The 23,140-nt window shown below is 42.2% G+C and overlaps 1 protein-coding gene across 1 annotated transcript in view; it reads left to right on the forward strand.

The window, feature by feature from the left end:
- LOC138674946 (uncharacterized) overlaps positions 1-23,140 on the forward strand; it is a 250,063-nt gene that overhangs the window by 103,908 nt on the left and 123,015 nt on the right. Inside the window, exons 5-7 of the mRNA XM_069762797.1 lie at positions 1,646-1,759; positions 3,165-3,226; positions 4,190-4,337. Coding sequence (XP_069618898.1) covers positions 1,646-1,759; positions 3,165-3,226; positions 4,190-4,337 — 324 coding nt within the window. The remainder of the gene's footprint in view (positions 1-1,645; positions 1,760-3,164; positions 3,227-4,189; positions 4,338-23,140) is intronic.

Raw genomic sequence — 23,140 nt, forward strand, 5'->3', positions numbered from 1 at the left:
CCCGGTGACAGACCTAGCTATTTATTGCTTGCGTTGAGAAACACGTGATGGTGTCTCCGCGGCTTTTCTACATGCATTTGCATATTTCCCATAAGGGATGGGGGCAGTGTTCTGGATCACTGCGTTGAGACACACGTGATGGTGTCTCCGCGGTGTTGGATGTTTTGATCTCCCCGAGGTCATTCATCCTTATGTTTATAATACATGTATGGTGGGCATGCGCTGTAACTGCATGGAGCGGATTGGTGGACAGCGTGGGTGCCTGTTGTGTTAGATAGATGGCACCTGAGAGTAACTGATGTTATTGGAACTAGAATCAATCACATCAGCTAAACCTTAAATACCTCTGTCAGGTTTTTAACCAATTAATATTCCTTCAACATGGCGGCCACCACTGCAGAGCCCAGCAGCCCCTTGTGTGACATGACTGCAGGATCCTGAAGGGTTGCAATGGCAACCAGAGGCTTTGCGAAAACTTCTATTTCTGCTGTGGTATTACTCCTATTGGCTTCATTGAAGACCAGTTATTTTACAATACAGATCAGCCCTTTAATATTGAAGTGTATTGCATGGACAGTCAAGAGGTCATAGGTTTAATATACATAAAGGAATGATTAAAGTGTAAAAAAAAAATTATGACAGTTTAAATAATCCCGCATTTTCCGAAATGTAAATAGCAAATTGTAAAAAATGTAAAAAAAAGAAATCAACACATTTGAATTTGCTGTGTGCATGGGCGCACCACTTGTCCAAAATGTCAACCTTTAGGATTATACCGCCCCTTTAAGGGGTTAATAGCATTATTTTGGAACATATATAAGATTTCTTTTTGGGGGTGAAAAATGGGAAAACTGCCACCACAAAATATGCCTGTAAAACAATGCACAAATGTCATGGCATTTTTATGAAAGCACCCCCAAAAATAGCAGGAAAAAATACTATATGTGTAGGAAGCCAAAATTAATTTTTCTAAGCAATAAAAGATAGCCTTCTGCCCAAACATGTGTTCTGGGAAATCTAAGAAAAAAAATAATGTGGTTGGGCACCAAAGGGCAATTTTGCATTGAATACCCGTTCCACCCGGCCTGTTCCTATATTAGTAACTGAATTCTGTACGACTTGCTGTTTCTACTTTCAGAATTTTTGCATTAAAGATGAGTAGTACCAATTCACAGCCAGAGCTGCCATCAGTCATATCTACGTGCCATATACGCAAATGGTCATTGCCACTAAACTCCCTTTTATGTCCATTAACCTTGATCTATTCCCAAGGCTTCCTACAGCCTAAAGATTTAGACATGAAGCGGAATACAATTTTTATGTAGCCTCTCGTGCCCTTATCAAAAATGTTGTGGATCCATGAAAAAGGGAGACAGCATATTGGGGGTATTGGGTATTACATTTATGTGAAATAATGGGCACCATGATGAGACCTAGGTTGTAATTTTCAATTAAATTGGACCTTTAAAATTTAATGAGGAAAATTTTACGGTTCTTTTTCTGCAACTTTTTGGTTACTGAATGGTCGTAGTCAACAGATGAGTTTCGGGCTCTTAATTGCCTTGATTCCTTTACGGCTGTGAATTTACCTTTGTAACATTTTTAGATATGGATGTATTACTAACAAATTCTCATTTTTTTATAGAAATCAACTCAACTCTTGAAATGGCAAGACATGTCCAAGGAGAAAATAACTGTTTTCACAATGCAAATGAATACAAGAATGTGGCAACGGCCTATATGAAGACAGCAAATGCTTGTAAGAACTCACCATTTAAGCCATAGCATTGTCTTCTAACAAATTATTTGCACAATCTAATTAAGGCCGGATTCACACGTCAGTGGCTCCGGTACGTGAGGTGACAGTTTCCTCACGTACCGGAGCCACTGACACACATAGACACATTCAAATCAATGCATCTGTGAAGATGTCATTGATTTTTTGCGGACCGTGTCTCCGTGTGTCAAACACGGAGACATGTCAGTGTTCGTGGGAGCGCACGTATTACACGGACCCATTAAAGTCAATGGGTCCGTGTAAAACATGTACCGCACACGCACGTTGTCCGTGTGCAGTCTGTGTGCCGTGCAGGAGACAGCGCTACAGTAAGCGGTGTCCTCCCCACTGGTGCTGAAGCCGCCATTGATATCTTCTCTGCAGCAGCGTTTGCTGTAGAGAAGATATGAATATTCCTTTTTTTTTTTAAGTTTCTCGTGTTTAAAATAAAGGTCCATGTCCCCACCCCCTGTGCGCCCCCCTGCTGTTCTTAAAATACTCACCCGGCTCCCTCGCTGGCGCTGCTTCCTGTCCTGGCCGCACCTTCTACTGTATGCGGTCATGTGGGGCCGCCGATTACAGTCATGAATTACTGATTACACACAGTGGGGATGGGGACATGGACCTTTATTTTAAACACGAGAAACTTAAAAAAAAAGGAATATTCATATCTTCTCTACAGCAAACGCTGCTGCAGGGAAGATATGAATGGCGGATACAGCACCAGATGCTGGTGCGTGTGGTACCCAGCATGGTCCGTGTGGTACCCAGTGGGCACACGGGCGGCACACATGTGCCGCTCGTGTGCCACACTGATGTGCCACAGAAACGCAGGGGCACACGGACACGGATAATTCCGTTACCGATTTTTCCGGTACCGGAATTATCTGGACGTGTGAGACTGCCCTAATATTGTTGACATTAAAAGTTGACAAATACTTAGATTTTTTGCATCCCATTGATCTTGAGTTGAGGCCTGTATTAAACACCCAGAGCTGCATTCACAATTCTGCTATTAACTTCAAGAATTAGTCAACACTATGTTGACAGAACAAGAAGCTAATTGTAGGAATGTACTGTAAGTGCAGATATGAGATGCACAGATGTCAGGGGAAAAAAAAAGTATTTTACCCTTTGGAATTTTTATCGTTTTATTGAATAAAAACCTTAATTGATTCAATTTGGAAAGCTACATAAAATGAGAGACATATCTGCCAGAATAACATTAATAACAGATCAGTTTATGTGAAGAGAAATTTTTAAGTCAAAGATTTTGCCACACATCATTGGCAAATCCAAACTGATTCGGTTGCGAATTCCATATGTATTGTATGTTATATCATGTGATTGTATGAGTGAGATCTCTCTGTTTTCTTATCTTTATTAGGGGCAGTTAGTGAACACTTGTGCAAAGATAAAAGAGAAAGGTCCACACCAAATCACCCAAAGGTAAGCAGGTAGTGAACACTGTCCTATCCAACACTTACTTTAAAAGTGAAATATAAAGTTATAAATAAAAGTCCTACATTGATTTTCTAGTTTTTTGGCAGTCGTGATATTATAACATTTTTGCCCATATAAACATAATTGTACATTCTACGCTGGGGTGATTGTGTATGGAGAAGGCTCTGGAGCTGCAGATTTGTGGCAGATACTGGCTATATTATATAGATGGCCTTTGTCTCTAACAACTAAGTTCTGAAAGTGGCTGTTAACCATTTAGATGCTGCTGTCAGTCACTTACAGTACAATGGCATTTAAATGATGTCACTGCTCTTGTGACAGCTCCGTTGTCCCCCTGAGATGCAATCGTTGGGTGGCAATGGGTTACCATAGCAGCTACAATGCTGCCATCTTGACACTCCTCTGAAACTGAGCTATAGATTAAACTGCAAAGGAGACCATGATTTATAATATATACTGCACTACTATGATATTGCAGTATATAGTATAAGCAGACAATCTCAGGTTCAAGGTTCAAACCCTCACAGTTAATTCCTCCACAGTACCCTCTACTCGCTCAGTATGATGATCCTACTGTACCCCTCTGGCAATGTATGGTGACCCCAACACAATATGTTACCCCAACACAGTCCTCTAGTCTATACAATATGATGCGCCCCCCCATTCAGGATGCCAATACAGTTGAAAATGCAGTACCTAGCTGGGGGGGGCCTGGTGCTGGCAGCAGGCCCCCTAGATTCATGTGCCCCATAGCTACCTCAAGGTGTTCTGCCATTGACTTCAGCAGGTACCCCGCCATGCATTTCATATCTTTTCTATCATTTGGTAGGTAGAGTAGACTAGGCAATCTGTAAATTGCTAGAAAATTATATTGTCTACCCCAGAAAAGTATCGATATTGTATGATATTGAATGATTTCATCTACATTTATTTCTATTTCATGGGCAGATATGTGAAGGAAAAAACAGTGTAATGTGGCTTCTTCTCCCAGATGAGCTGTGGATTTATATTTTTTCCCTTTTAACTCATGGAGATGTCTCCAAAGTTGCTCGAGTATGTCAAAGATTCAGGCATATTGCCAATGATGAGACTCTATGTAAGTATCTATGTGTTGTATTCTAGGTATTGGAAATTACACCAGCTTGTGAACATTTCTATGCATTCATTTCTAATTAGTATTAACCCCTTAATCCCATATGACGTACTATCCCGTCCAGGTGACCTGGGACTTAATTCCCATGGACGGGATAGTACGTCATATGCGATCGGCCGCGCTCACGGGGTGAGCGCGGCCGATCGCGGCCGGGTGTCAGCTGCCTATCGCAGCTGACATCCGGCACTATGTGCCAGGAGTGGTCACGGACCGCTCCCGGCACATTAACCCCCGGCACACCGCGATCAAAGATGATCGCGGTGTGCCGGCGGTGCAGGGAAGCATCACGCAGGGAGGTGGCTCCCTGCGGGCTTCCCTGAGACGATCGGTACACGGTGATGTGCTCACCGTGTACCGAGCGTCTTCTCCCTGCAGTCCCCGGATCCAAAATGGCCGCCGGGCTGCATCCGGGTCCTGCAGGGAGCACTTCCGGGTCAGGATCAGGCTGCAGCTGCAGCTCTAATCCTGCCCGGCTGTATGTCAGATCACCGATCTAACAGAGTGCTGTGCACACTGTCAGATCGGTGATCTGTGATGTCCCCCCCTGGGACAAAGTGAAAAAGTAAAAAAAAAAATTTCCACACTTGTAAAAAAAAATAAAAAAAAAATTCCTAAATAAAGCAGAAAAAAAAAAATATTATTCCCATAAATACATTTCTTTACATAAAAAAAAAACAAAAAAAACAATAAAAGTACACATATTTAGTATCGCCGCGTCCGTAACGACCCGACCTATAAAACTGGCCCACTAGTTAACCCCTTCAGTGAACACCGTAAGAAAAAAAAAAAAAAAACGAGCCAAAAAACAACGCTTTATTATCATAACGCTGAACAAAAAGTGGAATAACACGCGATCAAAAAGACGGATATAAATAACCATGGTACCTCTGAAAACGTCATCTTGTCCCGCAAAAAACGAGCCGCCATATAGCATCATAACCAAAAAAATAAAAAAGTTATAGTCCTGAGAATAAAGCGATGCCAAAATAATTATTTTTTCTATAAAATAGCTTTTATCGTATAAAAGCGCCAAAACATAAAAAAAAGATATAAATGAGGTATCGCTGTAATCGTACTGACCCGAAGAATAAAACTGCTTCATCAATTTTACCAAACGCGGAACGGTATAAACGCCTCCCCCAAAAGAAATTCATGAATAGCTGGTTTTTGGTCATTCTGCCTCACAAAAAATCGGAATAAAAAGCGATCAAAAACTGTCACATGTCCGAAAATGTAACCGATAAAAACGTCAACTCGTCCCGCAAAAAACAAGACCTCACATGACTCTGTGGACCAAAATATGGAAAAATTATAGGTCTCAAAATGTGGAGACGCAAAAACTTTTTTGCTATAAAAAGCGTCTTTTAGTGTGTGACGGCTGCCAATCATAAAAATCCGATATAAAAAACTCGCTATAAAAGTAAATCAAACCCCCCTTCATCACCCCCTTAGTTAGGCTAGGTTCACATTGCGTTAATGGGTTAACGCTAACGGACAGCGTTGCACGGCGAAAATGTCACAATTAACGCCGTGCAACGGGTCCGTTAGCACAACCATTGACAGCAATGTGATTTTCGGGTGTAGCGCATCGCTAGAGCGTGCCATTTTCGGCTCACGCTAGCAAGGTGCCGTTCTTTTGTGGCGCGCCTCAGACGCTGCTTGCAGCGTCCGCGGCGCGCCCGAGGTCCGATCCCCGATCTTCCAGAGCGGGGACGTTAACGCGACCACTAAACACGACACCTAAAAAGACATTGCGTTAGCGCAATCCGCTAGTGCTAAACGGATTTCCCTAATGCAATGTGAACCTAGCCTTAGGGAAAAATAATAAAATTAAAAAAAATGTATTTATTTCCATTTTCCCATTAGGGTTAGGGCTAGGGCTAGGGTTAGGGCTAGGGTTAGGGTTAGGGTTTGTATTACATTTACGGTTGGGATTAGGGTTGGGATTAGAATTAGGGGTGTGTCAGGGTTAGGTGTGTGGTTAGGGTTACAGTTGGGATTAGGGTTAGGGGTGTGTTTGGATTAGGGTTTCAGTTATAATTGGGGGTTTCCACTGTTTAGACACATCAGGGGCTCTCCAAACGTGACATGGCGTCCGATCTCAATTCCAGCCAATTCTGCATTGAAAAAGTAAAACAGTGCTCCTTCACTTCCGAGCTCTCCCGTGCGCCCAAACAGGGGTTTACCCCAACATATGGGGTATCATCGTACTCGAGACAAATTGGACAACAACTTTTTGGGTCCAAGTTCTCTTGTTATCCTTGGGAAAATAAAAATTTGGGGGGCTAAAAATCATTTTTGTGGGGAAAAAAAAGGATTTTTTATTTTCACGGCTCTGCGTTGTAAACTGTAGTGAAACACTTGGGGGTTCAAAGTTCTCACAACACATCTAGATAAGTTCCATGGGAGGTCTAGTTTCAATATGGGGTCACTTGTGGGTGGTTTCTACTGTTTGGGTACATCAGGGGCTCTGCAAATGCAACGTGACGCCTGCAGACCAATCCATCTAAGTCTGCATTCCAAATGGCGCTCCTTCCCTTCCGAGCTCTGCCATGCGCCCAAACAGTGGTTCCCCCCCACATACGGGGTATCAGCGTACTCAGGACAAATTGAACAACAACTTTTGGGGTCCAATTTATTCTGTTACCCTTGTAAAAATACAAAGCTGGGGGCTAAAAAATCATTTTTGTGAAAAAAAAAAAGAATTTTTATTTTCACGGCTCTGCGTTATAAACTGTAGTGAAACACTTAGGGGTTCAAAGTTCTCACAACACATCTAGATAAGTTCCTTGGGAGGTCTAGTTTCTAATATGGGGTCACTTGTGGGGGGTTTGTACTGTTTGGGTACATCAGGGGCTCTGCAAATGCAACGTGACTCCTGCAGACCAATCCATCTAAGTCTGCATTCCAAATGGCGCTCCTTCCCTTCCGAGCTCTGCCATGCGCCCAAACAGTGGTTCCCCCCCACATATGGGGTATCAGCGTACTCAGGACAAATTGGACAACAACTTTTGGGGTCCAATTTATTATGTTACCCTTGTGAAAATACAAAACTGGGGGCTAAAAAATAATTTTTGCGAAAAAAAAAAAAAATTATTTTAACGGCTCTGCGTTATAAACTGTAGTGAAACATTTGGGGGTTCAATGCTCTCAAAACACATCTAGATAAGTTCCTTATGGGGTCTAGTTTCCAAAATGGTGTCACTTGTGGGGGGTTTTAATGTTTAGGCACATCAGGGGCTCTCCAAACCAACATGGCGTCCCAACTTAATTCCAGTCAATTTTGCATTGAAAAGTCAAATGGCGCTCCTTCCCTTCCGAGCTCTGCTATGCACCCAAAAAGTGGTTTACCCCCACATATGGGGTATCGTCGCACTCAGGACAAATTGCACAACAACTTTTGTGGTCTAATTTCTTCTCTTACCCTTGGGAAAATAAAAAATTGGGGGCGAAAAGATCATTTTTGTGAAAAAATAAGATTTTTTATTTTTACGGCTCTGCATTATAAACTTCTGTGAAGCACTTGTTGGGTCAAAGTGCTCACCACACATCTAGATAAGTTCCTTAAGGGGTCTACTTTTCAAAATGGTGTCACTTGTGAGGGGTTCCAATGTTTAGGCACATCAGGGGCTCTCCAAACGCAACATGGCGTCCCATCTCAATTCCAGTCAATTTTGCATTGAAAAGTCAAATGGCGCTCCTTCCCTTCCGAGCTCTGCCATACGCCCAAACAATGGTTTACACCCATATATGGGGTATCAGCGTACTCAGGACAAATTGGCCAACAATTTTTGAGGTCCAATTTCTTCTCTTACTCTTGGGAAAATAAAAAATTGGGGGCGAAAAGATCATTTTTGTGAAAAAATATGATTTTTTATTTTTACGGCTCTGCATTATAAACTTCTGTGAAGCAATTGGTGGGTCAAAGTGGTCACCACACATCTAGATAAGTTCCTTAGGGTGTCTACTTTCCAAAATGGTGTCACTTGTGGGGGGGTTTCAATGTTTAGGCACATCAGTGGCTCTCCAAACGCAACATGGTGTCCCATCTCAATTCCTGTCAATTTTGCATTTAAAAGTCAAATGGCGCTCCTTCCCTTCCGAGCTCTGCCATGCGCCCAAACAGTGGTTTACTCCCACATATGGGCTATCGGCGTACTCAGTACAGATTGTACAACAATGTTTGGCATCCATTTTATCCTGTTACCCTTGGTAAAATAAAACAAATTGGAGCTGAAATAAATTTTGTGTGAAAAAAAGTTAAATATTCATTCTTATTTAAACATTCCAAAAATTCCTGTGAAACCCCTGAAGGGTTAATAAACTTCTTGAATGTGGTTTTGAGCACCTTGAGGGGTGCAGTTTTTAGAATGGTCTCACACTTGGGTATTTTCTATCATATAGACCCCTCAAAATGACATCAAATGAGATGTGGTCCCTAAAAAAAAATGGTGTTGTAAAAATGAGAAATTGCTGGTCAACTTTTAACCCTTATAACTCCCTAACAAAAAAAAATTTTGGTTCCAAAATTGTGCTGATGTAAAGTAGACATGTGGGAAATGTTACTTATTAAGTATTTTGCGTGAGATATCTCTGTGATTTAAGGGCATAAAAATTTAAAGTTGGAAAATTGCGAAACTTTCTAAATTTTCGCCAAATTTCCGTTTTTTTCACAAATAAACGCAAGTTATATCGAATAAATGTTACTACTAAAATGAAGTACAATATGTCACGAGAAAACAATGTCAGAATCGCCAAGATCCGTTGAAGCGTTCCAGAGTTATAACCTCATAAAGGGACAGTGGTCAGAATTGTAAAAATTGGCCCGGTCATTAACGTGCAAACCACCCTCGGGGCTTAAGGGGTTAAACATCAGTCGGTTTCCTAGATTAGTGATTATGACAAATGTTGGAAGAAAGAGTTGACTTTTTTTTTTAAGTGTTGGATTAGAGAATGAAAACAGCCGTCATCTGTGTGCAGCTGACTAATTCTCAGCCGAAATGATATTATTATGGCTATATTTAGTATGCTCATTTGGAAAACAAGCTGTAATCTACCTAATAGATTAATAACCCATATTGTACACAGGCTTGTAATCAGAATGAGCTACAAAATAAGCAATCTGTATGCTGTAATGCTTTCTGATTTAAAAGCATTGCTTCATGGCACTTGTATGAGATCGCAGGTTTTTTTTAATGTAATACTGTTATCAATTTGACACCTCTATCTCTGCATTTCCTAGTACTAAGTCTGCGGAATATTACAGTTAACAAAGTATTTTGAGTTACCAACCCAATTACACATTCAGATATGCTGTCCTGAAGGCAGTGATCTCAACCCCAACAATACTAAGCTTGCAGTATCCTGTTCTTGTCAAGATTACCTATGCCTCTTGTGGAGACACGGAGGTTTGGCGGGCGCCCAAGTCCGCTAGCCGAAACCGCATGGACCAGGGATCGTCCCGTCGAATGCCCGCTCTCCTTCTAACGTGGGCATAAAGCTACTCAGACAACACAGGGTGAGGGTCAGTGTGGCAATGCTTTATTGAACCACAAAACAGGCAGATAACACATAGAACAGTCTCAGCAAAAGACCCCAAGATGATGCACATTCCAGAGTCTCTCCTTTCCACTGACTCGCCGGGATAATGGCAGCTGTTAATTCAGAGCTCCCAGGGTCGACTATGCCACCTGTGGCATGCACAGAGAGAGGAGGTAACAACAAGCATAGGAAGATGACAGTCCATTCAGGTACAAGGCCAGTTGACCGGAGAGTCACAACCCGGCTTCTCCGAACATCTCCATGGAGCCAGGTGACCGGCGAATTCCAATCCTAGCTTTCTCCAAATGTATCCATGGTTCAGCGATGGTCAATGGAGCAGATCTGTATTCTTCCAACTGGGGCCGAGGTCCCCTAGGTTATTTCCTATAGAAAGTATTGGCAGCAGTCCTGTAAGGTTCCCTGGATGTTTGGATATCTTGGCAGAATCTAAGAGCCATATCACCTGATTTTTATGTTAAACAAGTGTCCTTCTGTCCAGCACCACAGATGAGGGGAAGAATGGTGATGACCAAGTTATTATGCAATTTATTTGCATAGATTTTCCTTCTCTGTTTTAAACGTTAACAAACTACCTAGCATAAACAATGTATAATTAGCATATCAGGAAACATCACTAGTCATCAAAGATAAGAGCAAAATATGTTATATCACATGTCAGCGTACACATCAATATTACAGGCTTACACAAGCCAAAGTCTATTTTCTTGACCAGCCAGAATGAAATGCTTAAATTCAAAAGTCAACATATAGATAACAGTCTATTCTTTTTGATTTGCTAAAAATAGTCTTCTGGTTAATTAAGATATAATGCTGTGTCTCCACACCCCTTTAAATGCATCCCATGATTTTATTTGCCTTGGCGGCAGCCACCTGCTACTGGTCGCTAAAACTGAGTTTTTTAATCACCAATACTCCTCGATCTATCTCAGAGACAATTTTCCTAGTGTTTTATTTTGTAATACATAATTGTGCATGTTGTTTCCTTGGCCCAAATGCATGACCTTAAACAGCATATAATTCACAATCTGAAGTAACTAAACTAATGTTTTTTTTCCAAGCGTCTGTATCTCGAAAAACAGGGCAGCACACTGCAGCGCCAAAACATGCAAACTTGAAAAAACGAAATTTGAACTGTATTACTGCACTAGAAATATGAAAAATGAGAGCTTTTAGCGCACAAAAATGGCCAATTTTATGTGTACCTCGTAGCCACGTTAAGGTATCTCTCTTATACGAGGTCCTACGTTTGACCTACCTCACTGAGAATAAACGTCTCCATCTGAACGGGTACATGTGAAACCTCTTCTTGAACTCAAATTCTCTCTCTATGTGGAGGGGTATTGGACCTACTATAATTAAAACACCTGAAGCTAGGAGGCGGGGAGTGCACGATCAGAAGGCTAGAGAATACATTTCAAAAACCTGACCTGCACATCCAAACATAGACTGAGTGTGAACAGGTGCTGAACCCAGAGTCGCCAACTCGTATATAGTTAAATAAATAGGGCAGCACACTGCAGCGCCAAAACATGCAAACTTGAAAAAACGAAATTTGAACTGCATTACTGCACTAGAAATATGAAAAATGAGAGCTTTTAGCGCACAAAAATGGCCAATTTTATGTGTACCTCGTAGCCACGTTAAGGCATCTCTCTTATACGAGGTCCTACGTTTGACCTACCTCACTGAGAATAAACGTCTCCATCTGAACGGGTACATGTGAAACCTCTTCTTGGACTCAAATTCTCTCTCTATGTGGAGGGGTATTGGACCTACTATAATTAAAACACCTGAAGCTAGGAGGCGGGGAGTGCACGATCAGAAGGCTAGAGAATACATTTCAAAAACCTGACCTGCACATCCAAACATAGACTGAGTGTGAACAGGTGCTGAACCCAGAGTCGCCAACTCGTATATAGTTAAATAAATAAATAGGGCAGCACACTGCAGCGCCAAAACATGCAAACTTGAAAAAACGAAATTTGAACTGCATTACTGCACTAGAAATATGAAAAATGAGAGCTTTTAGCGCACAAAAATGGCCAATTTTATGTGTACCTCGTAGCCACGTTAAGGCATCTCTCTTATACGAGGTCCTACGTTTGACCTACCTCACTGAGAATAAACGTCTCCATCTGAACGGGTACATGTGAAACCTCTTCTTGGACTCAAATTCTCTCTCTATGTGGAGGGGTATTGGACCTACTATAATTAAAACACCTGAAGCTAGGAGGCGGGGAGTGCACGATCAGAAGGCTAGAGAATACATTTCAAAAACCTGACCTGCACATCCAAACATAGACTGAGTGTGAACAGGTGCTGAACCCAGAGTCGCCAACTCGTATATAGTTAAATAAATAGGGCAGCACACTGCAGCGCCAAAACATGCAAACTTGAAAAAACGAAATTTGAACTGCATTACTGCACTAGAAATATGAAAAATGAGAGCTTTTAGCGCACAAAAATGGCCAATTTTATGTGTACCTCGTAGCCACGTTAAGGCATCTCTCTTATACGAGGTCCTACGTTTGACCTACCTCACTGAGAATAAACGTCTCCATCTGAACGGGTACATGTGAAACCTCTTCTTGGACTCAAATTCTCTCTCTATGTGGAGGGGTATTGGACCTACTATAATTAAAACACCTGAAGCTAGGAGGCGGGGAGTGCACGATCAGAAGGCTAGAGAAATGTATTCTATACTATATACGAGTTGGCGACTCTGGGTTCAGCACCTGTTCACACTCAGTCTATGTTTGGATGTGCAGGTCAGGTTTTTGAAATGTATTCTCTAGCCTTCTGATCGTGCACTCCCCGCCTCCTAGCTTCAGGTGTTTTAATTATAGTAGGTCCAATACCCCTCCACATAGAGAGAGAATTTGAGTCCAAGAAGAGGTTTCACATGTACCCGTTCAGATGGAGACGTTTATTCTCAGTGAGGTAGGTCAAACGTAGGACCTCGTATAAGAGAGATGCCTTAACGTGGCTACGAGGTACACATAAAATTGGCCATTTTTGTGCGCTAAAAGCTCTCATTTTTCATATTTCTAGTGCAGTAATGCAGTTCAAATTTCGTTTTTTCAAGTTTGCATGTTTTGGCGCTGCAGTGTGCTGCCCTATTTATTTAACTATATACGAGTTGGCGACTCTGGGTTCAGCACCTGTTCACACTCAGTCTATGTTTGGATGTGCAGGTCAGGTTTTTGAAATGTATCTCGAGAAACGGCATACTAAATCTGCATCCAACTGAAAATGACTGGTTGTGAGGGCAACCTGGTCAGATGCTGCTCACAACCAGTCCACTGTACAGCCTTGTGCAAGAGAAGTACATTTAGTCCCAAGGATGAGATCAGGAAAACCTTTGGGAAAGCTATTTTTAATTTCAGATGACTGAATCTGAACTCATTGTTGGCATAGCTGCGATATAACCATGTTCACACTTATTGCAAATATTCCCAGCTATGCTAACTAAGAGCGCTCACTTTATATTCTTTGATATTTTCTGTTGGTTCTGGGCACAGTATCTACCATCTGCTTTGAGTTAGGTGTCACGGGTGTGCCAGGTGCGACAGACAGTCATTTTGGATTTGGCTGTAGAAGGTCATTGCGTTTGGCTTTGCCAGCACCTTCTTGAATTTCATCTCTGTATGGAGTAATATCCTTCACCCTTTATTACCTAGCAGTGCTGCTTATTGACACACCCTTTCTGGATGTTTAAATACCCTGAGTCCCTTCAGCATAGTGCTGGTGTTAGCTCTATTTACCTCTATCTGTTGGAAGTGGTAGAAGTCGACTAGTTTCTTCTTGGAGCCTGTTGGAGGATTACTAGCTTGCACTCTCTTGTGTCATCTCAAGCTAAGTGTATTCCCTCATTTGTCTTCTGGCTTTGTCATTAGTGGTAACGGGGACTGCATAGTGCTAACCCCGTCCCCTCCCTATCCAGAGTCTATCACTAGGGGCAGTCAGGGATTAAATTCCTGCTCGGTGAAAGGTACGGAACCTATTTAGGGACTTTGGGTCAGGGTGTTGTCAGATCAGCCTAGAGTTCTCCACTCCCCCCTTTCCTAGTGTTTGGGCTCCCCCTCCCTCTCACCATTGTTGTGCACCTAGCTTCCCTTTCACCCATTGTGTCATTAAGCTACTGTTTTCATATCTGCAGCACTATAGTTAATTTCTTTGACTTCTTACTTAAAGGGGACTATTCACCAATTCAAAAGTGGCCAGTTATTAGGCCGGGTTCACACTGCGTTCAGTGACTCCGTTAAACGGACTACGTTACACCGTGGCATAACGCAGTGTAACGTAGTCCGTTAATGCTGCCATTTAATGCAATGTCGGATGCATCGCTAGCGCCGCCCACAATGGGCGTGCGCTAGCGATGTGCCGTCATTGAGTGACGGACCCTGAGACGCGGGCTGCAGCGTTTCCGGGTCTGTCACTGCTAGTGCAGATGGAGCTAGCAGATGCTCCATCTGCGCTAGCGCTGTGCCAAAGTCGGCACTTGCGTTAGCGCAGTTTGTTTAACGTATGTGTTGAACGGACTGCACTAACGCAGTGTGAACCCGGCCTTACTCTTGATGTATTCCCGCTGCTCCATTGAGTATTCTGTTTCTTCTTTTTTTTTTTTTTTTAAATCCACCATATGGTTCCAGAGATAAAGGCATTTTTATTCAGTGCTATTTTTTATGGTCATACCAAGGCTCACAGTGGTTCCCTGCGGCGTGTTTTTAGGCTACTCTGTGTTATTAGTCTGTGAGCCTCTTGATAAAGACCATAAAATTAGCACCAATTAAAATGGCCCATATCTTTGGAACTGTATGGAGGATTGAAAAGCAAAAAGAAAAAAAAAGAGGGCTCGTCAGGGGATCAAAGAGAACAAAATAAGAATAAAATCTGCCTACTACTGACCTGGTGACAGATCTTAAAATTCATTGTTTAAATCTGCTTACCTTAAAGCGAATCTATCAGTAGAATCTACCCTCCTAAGGCTTCTATATGGGCATGCAGGTCATCGGAAGCTGAATAAAATTATACCGTAATATTTGTGATTTGAAGAAATCTAGAGAAATCCATGTTTTTCTCAATATGTATAAGCGTTTAAGATGTATGGGCCGGACATAGATCTTCCTGAGAATTTGCCTTCAAAGCTTATTTTAAATGAACATTGGCATTACCAGTGTAATACATGTACTGGCTGACAGTCTGCTCTCCTAATCTATATGTCTCACACTGGTAATGCCCCCTTTCATTGAAAATAAGCTCTGGAGGCAGATTCTCAGGGAGATCAGTGTCCTCTTAAGGCCATGTGCACACGTTGTGGATTTTCCTGCAGATCCGCAGCATTTTTGACACTGCGGATCTGCAGCAGTTTTCCAAGCGTTTAACAGTAGCATGTTAACCAAATCGGCTGTGCACATGCTGCGGAAAAAAATGCACGGGAATGCAGCATTGTTTTTTCTGCAGCATGTCAATTCCGCAGTATGTCATACAGTACATACAACATACAGTACATGCAACATATAACAAGTGCATACAACATATGACATACAGAACATACTACATACAGAACATACAACATATGACATACAGAACATACAAAAGTACATACGACATACAGTACATACTGTACATACAACATACAACAGAACATACAACATAAAACATACAGCACATACAACATGCAACAGAACATACAACAGTACATACAACATATAACATAGGAGTACATACAACATACAGTACATACAACATGTACATGCAGCATATAACATACTGTACATACAACATATAACATTCAACATACAGTACATACAACATATGACATACAGAACATACTACATACAACAGTAGATACAACATACAGTACATACAACATATGACATACAGAACATACTACATACAACATATGACATACAGAACATACAACAGTACATACAACATACAGTACATACTGTACATACAACAGAACATACAACATATAACATACAGCACATACAACATATAACAGTACATACAACATATGACATACAGTACATACAACAGAACATACAACAGTACATACAACGTACAACAGTACATACAACATACAACATATGACATACAGTGCATACAACATACAACAGAACATACAACATATAGCACATACAATATACAACAGTACATACAACATATGACATACAGTACATACAACATACAACAGTACATAAACATATAACAGAACATACAACATATGACATACAGCACATACAACATACAACAGTACATACAGCATACAGTGTATACATACAGTACATACAACACATACATATAGACATACAGTACATATCCCCGAAGCCATTGCTCACCTGTAAAAACTATTAAAATAATAAACAGTATACTCCCTGTGTCCACAGATATCAAATTAATATGAGTGTCCCACGACAATCTCCCATGGAGAGCAGCCACATCAGCTGATACGAATGCTCTCCAGGGGCTCCAGGATACAATGACGGAAGGTATCCTTCCGCACTGAATCCCTCTGCCTCTGTGAGAAATAGTTCCTACTCTCACTTGTGGCACTGCTGTGTGGGAAAATTCCCAGCATCTTTGCCATAAAGTGATACCAATAAACTCAGGTAACCTCAGTGATGCACTGCAGGAGCCATTGTCTCCTGTTAGTGTGTCAATGGAGGCCTATAGAGCAATGACATCACCCGGTGTCACTGTTCTATAGGGAAGATCGTCATGGGACACTCGCTATTAATTGGACTGCGTCGGACAGGGAGTATACGGTTGGTTTATTATTTTTAATTTTTTGCAGGCGATCGAGCATGGTAAGTATGGTGAAATTAAGAATATTAAAATACTTTTTTAACCCCTTATTACCCCATATCCCACTGCTACAGGGGAGTGGGAAGATAGGGGCTAAGTGCCGGAGTTGGCGCATCTTACAGATGCGCCATTTCTGGGGCGGCTGGGGACTGGTATTTGTAGTCGGGGGGGAGGGGGGCAAATATCCATGGCCCTTCTCTTGGCTATGAAAATCAGCCCGCAGCCGTCTGCGTAGCCTTTCTGGCTATAAAATATAGGGGGACCCCACGTCTTTTTTTGGGGGGTTACCCTATTTTAATAGCCAGTAAAGGCTACGCAGACAGCTGCGTGCTGATATTCATAGCCTGGGAAGGGGCCATGGGTATTACCCCCTTCCCAAGCTACAAATATTGGCCCCTGGCCGTCGGCTTTCCCCCTCTGGAGCAGAAAATTGCGCAGGAGCCCACGCCATTTTTTTTCCGTTTCTTTTTAATTAAACATGTTCATTAATCAACATCGGCCTTGCTATTATATATCTATGGATATATCTATGGATAAATATATATATCTATAGATGGATATCTATGGATATATCTATAGATATAGCTATAGATATAACTATGGCTATATCTATCTATAGATATATTTATAGATAGTTATATCTATAGATACATAGATATATCTATCCATATATTTATCTGGCTACTTTCACACATCAGGTTTTTGCCGTCAGGCACAATCCGGCGAGTTTTGAAAAAAACGGATGCTTTTTTCCGCCTGATCGTTTTTTTTCCCTGATGGCCACACGTTTCATCCGTTTTTTGCCGGATCCATCAACAAAAGCTGTTTCCGGCGGACGGAAAAAAGTACAGAGGAACATTTTTTCTGTCTGGCAACAAAATGCCCAGCGACTCATCAGGTGAAAAACTTATGAAACTGAGATGTGAAATGATGAATCCGGCCTCTGAATCCCGTTTTTCATGCATTTTTCCATTCAAATCATGCACATTTTCCATTCTCTCTCTCTCTCAAAAAAACAGATCAGTTGCATCAATTTTTCACTATTTGCAACGGATCCTTTTTTTCAAAAATTCGCCGGATCCTGCCTCACGGACAAAAACTGATGTGTCAAAGTAGCCTAACTATCCATATATCTATCTACATCTATCCATAGATATATCTATCCATACATACTGTATATCTATCCACACATACTGTATATCTATAGATAGATACATAGATCTATCTATTCATATATCTATAGATCTATCTATATCTATCTGTATGTAGATCTATCTATATATCTATCTCATTCATTCTATTGATAGATAGATAGATAAATAGATAGATAGATATGGGATAGATAGATATTGGATAGATAGATAGATAGATAGATAGATAGATAGATAGATAGATAGATAGATAGATAGATAGATAGATAGATATGGGATAGATAGAAGGAATGAGATAGATATATGTATTCTTATATTTATCTATAGATATATTTATGGATAGATGTAGAGAGATATATGGAAAGTTAGATAGATATATGGATAGATTATTATTTATTTATTATTATATATCTATCCATATATCTATCTACATCTACCCATAGATATATCTATAGATAGATATATGAATAGATATATCTATGTATCTCATTCCTTCTATCTATCTATCTATCTATCTATCTATCTATCTATCTATCTATCTATCTATCTATCCATCCATCCATCCATCCATCCATCTATCTATCCCATTCCTTCCCTAGCAACCAAGCAACCCCAACATGTACTCATTGGACGTGGTATATCTCGATTTTTCCAAAGCGTTTGATACCGTGCCGCACAAGAGGTTGGTACACAAAATGAGAATGCTTGGTCTGGGGGAAAATGTGTGTAAATGGGTTAGTAACTGGCTTAGTGATAGAAAGCAGAGGGTGGTTATAAATGGTATAGTCTCTAACTGGGTCGCTGTGACCAGTGGGGTACCGCAGGGGTCAGTATTGGGACCTGTTCTCTTCAACATATTCATTAACGATCTGGTAGAAGGTTTACACAGTAAAATATCAATATTTGCAGATGATACAAAACTATGTAAAGCAGTTAATACAAGAGAAGATAGTATTCTGCTACAGATGGATCTGGATAAGTTGGAAACTTGGGCTGAAAGGTGGCAGATGAGGTTTAACAATGATAAATGTAAGGTTATACACATGGGAAGAAGGAATCAATATCACCATTACACACTGAATGGGAAACCACTGGGTAAATCTGACAGGGAGAAGGACTTGGGGATCCTAGTTAATGATAAACTTACCTGGAGCAGCCAGTGCCAGGCAGCAGCTGCCAAGGCAAACAGGATCATGGGGTGCATTAAAAGAGGTCTGGATACACATGATGAGAGCATTATACTGCCTCTGTACAAACCCCTAGTTAGAACGCACATGGAGTACTGTGTCCAGTTTTGGGCACCGGTGCTCAGGAAGGATATAATAGAACTAGAGAGAGTACAAAGGAGGGCAACAAAATTAATAAAGGGGATGGGAGAACTACAATACCCAGATAGATTAGCGAAATTAGGATTATTTAGTCTAGAAAAAAGACGACTGAGGGGCGATCTAATAACCATGTATAAGTATATAAGGGGACAATACAAATATCTCGCTGAGGATCTGTTTATACCAAGGAAGGTGACGGGCACAAGGGGGCATTCTTTGCGTCTGGAGGAGAGAAGGTTTTTCCACCAACATAGAAGAGGATTCTTTACTGTTAGGGCAGTGAGAATCTGGAATTGCTTGCCTGAGAAGGTGGTGATGGCGAACTCAGTCGAGGGGTTCAAGAGAGGCCTGGATGTCTTCCTGGAGCAGAACAATATTGTATCATACAATTATTAGGTTCTGTAGAAGGATGTAGATCTGGGGATTTATTATGATGGAATATAGGCTGAACTGGATGGACAAATTTCTTTTTTCGGCCTTATTAACTATGTTACTATGTTATTACTCAGGCTGGCTAGCAGCTGTAAATCATACAGCTGAGGCAACAAAAACTAAATATCCAAGCAGTCACAAATACTCAGAGACCACCCGAGCGTGCTCGAGAAAACCCGATCAACGAGTATACTCTCTCATCACTACTAATGACTGATTCCCTTTACAAACTTTATGTATGTTAATGTATGTTTTGCATGGAAAAAATACTGAAGTTTTGCGCTGCAACACTATCACAATGTATTCCCTAGCAAAGCTCCTTATCGATTCTGCATGACTGCGTATCCCAAGATGGGACCTCCGAGATACCAGGCCTCTCTTTCCCCCTTGATCCTTATACCAAAGAAATATTACAACCCCTAAATTAAAACACGACAATTATTTCTTTTGGATAATTTGGCCACAGCGGCCATTTTATTAATAACAAACATAAACAACCATTTATACATTTTTATAAAACTTGAGGGGAGGGTTCTTGGAGCTAATAAGTCTGGCACCTAATAGGCAAAAGCCCAAACCAACTTGAAGCAAAAAACCCTTCTTTACCCTCAGCCGTAACCACCAGCTCGAGGGCACCATGTAACCCATTTACCGGGCAAACCAACCCCAAAGCTCCCGAGGTAAAATCCCCGTCCAGAGCCAGTAAACCAAAGCCAGATCAGCCCCATAAAACCAACTCCAAGAACCCCGCCCCCCGCCAACCACGAGCAGCACTGAACACCTCAGGCTCGCGAGTGCCCCACCACCGCCATGGCCCTCTCCACCCCTTCTTGTATTGACAACATCCACAAATCCAAGCCAATATCGTTCAAATGAACGCCATCATTCCTCCAATAATTTCCAACACCAGCTTCCAACTCAAAGTGGCGAACCGCCACCCCCCCCCCCCCCGTTACGAGAAACAAAACTCGCCACAGCCCTATTCAGCTTAACCCGGGCCCTATTGATACCCTTCATAGAACGTACTGCCCTCCATGTTTTCCTGGGCACTATGTCTGACCACACCGTAACCATCCCTGGGAAGGATACCCATAATCGTAAAAAATCGTACCGATATCCCTAATTAATTCTCTCACCGGCTTAGACCCCAAATCGTTACCACCCAGATGTACAACTACAATGTCCGGGGAACGATCCAAACTAGCAGATAGGGCAAACTCAGTCAATAACCCGCGCCACAACATGCCCCGAAAACCCAACCATCGGACCACCACCGCATCCCTCTGAAAACCCAATTGCCTACCATCTTGTCTAACATCGGCACGAATCGCCCCCCAATGCACAAAAGAATGTCCAAAAATTCACGCCAGAAGTGGGGTCCGACCTGCAAAATACAACGATAATTAATACCCCCACTAAACAAGTAACAAAATCAATTACGCACATAGGATAAATAACGATTAGACGACCACCTGCCAATACGACGAATAACCTCCGGCCCCAGCCCCAAACCAGCAGCCTCAGATGCTGCCCCAATTCGAAATGAATGTGTCCCAAATGACAAGGGATCCAGGCCTAAAATTGTCAACGCCTGTCTCAATACTGCCGTGAACTGAAACCGCGATAAAAATTCACCCTGACGGTGCCGTAAAAGTGGGCCAGACCTATCCGGATCCAATCCCCAATAATCTTCCAAACACCGATGAGGGCACATCGCCCCCCCAACCACTTTCCCCAAAACCACACATCTTCCTTTTCCAAACTGATCGGTCTTCGACCGCCGAATCCAAAAGGCAATCCCACCTGACCAAAATTCAATATCCTCCGCCAACAAACCCCCAGCTATAAACCTGCTAGGGGAAACCAGCTCCCCTATTCTCAACGCCCCGAAAAAGGCCAACGAAAAAGCCAATCGAAACAGAACAGCCTCGAAGTCAGAACTACAAACTTCCCCCAACGCTACCCCCAGATGCTCCAACATCCCGAAAGATATGGGCCTTCGTGTATCGCAAGTTGAAAAACCCTTCCGAAAACCTTTTAACGCCTGCCGAATCAAGAAATCCTTAGTGACATCCACGGAACCCTGGAGCTTAAAACCAAAAGCCACACCAGCTATAAATTTATTCAATTTCGACACGGACCAACCCCATTCCTCCGCCGATCCAATCAAAAGCAAAATCGCCATCACCCTGTCACCATCCGATTCAACTGAACCCAACTGCTCCAACCACCCTTCCCACAAATGCCATGACGCCTCATAACCTGACCACGTCCTTCCGGACACCGAAGAATGTATCAGCCGACCTCCTCGTCCGCAACAATCTGCCACAAATGAAAAGGGCATGTCGTTCCTGCATCTTCCGCTTCTGGAGCCAACTCCCGGAAACGTTCCCACTGTAAACGAGACAGAGCATCCGCTATAGAATTTTGAACGCCAGGAACATGTACAGCCGAAATCCATATATTCAACTCCAGGCACCGCAAAACTAACTCCCGAACCAATCTGATTACCGGAGGAGAGGATGAAGACAGACTATTGATCACCGACACCACACTCGAATTGTCACAATGAAAACGTATCCGCCTATCCTTAAAAGTACTGCCCCAAATGAACACCGAAACCACAATTGGAAACAGCTCCAACAACGCCAAATTTTTTGTAAAATCAGCTTCGCGCCACCAATCAGGCCATCCCCCAACACTCCATTTTCCAGCACAATAAGCCCCGTATCCGACACTACCAGCCGCATCCGTAAAAATTTCGCAATCAAAATCATTCAAATCCTCCTGTTGGATCAGGGCCCTACCGTTATAGTTGTCCAAAAAACGCCTCCAAACCGCCAAATCCTCCCTGTGCTCTTTATTCAAACGTACAAAATGATGTGCTGACCGCACTCCAGCCGTAGCCCTTGACAATCTCCTACAAAATATCCTGCCCATAGGCATAATACGGCACGCAAAATTCAAACGCCCCAACAGTGACTGTAGCTCTTTCAACGTAACCTTGCGCAATTTCTTGCATCTCATCACCTCTTGCCGTAAAGCCAACAGCTTCTCCTCAGGCAAGCGACACTCCATCTTTTCCGAGTCTATGAGAATACCTAAAAAACTCAGAACCGTGATAGGTCCCTCCGTTTTATCTCGCGCTAATGGCACACCAAACTGTCCTGCCACCCATTCCATCGTAGCCAACAGATTACCGCACAACAAAGAATCCGGGGGGCCAACAAACAAAAAATCATCTAAGTAATGAATAACAGACGGAACCTGAGAAACATCCCGAACAACCCACTCCAAAAAAGTACTAAAGGCTTCAAACAGCGAGCAGGAAATCGAACAACCCATAGGCAAACACCTATCCAAATAGAACCCCCCGTTCCAAAAACATCCTAACAGCGGGATACTATCGGGGTGAACCGGAAGTCAACGAAAAGCCGATTCAACATCTGTCTTAGCCATTAAT

The sequence above is a fragment of the Ranitomeya imitator genome, chromosome 1, assembly GCF_032444005.1.
Source record: "Ranitomeya imitator isolate aRanImi1 chromosome 1, aRanImi1.pri, whole genome shotgun sequence".
Lineage (NCBI taxonomy): Eukaryota > Metazoa > Chordata > Amphibia > Anura > Dendrobatidae > Ranitomeya > Ranitomeya imitator.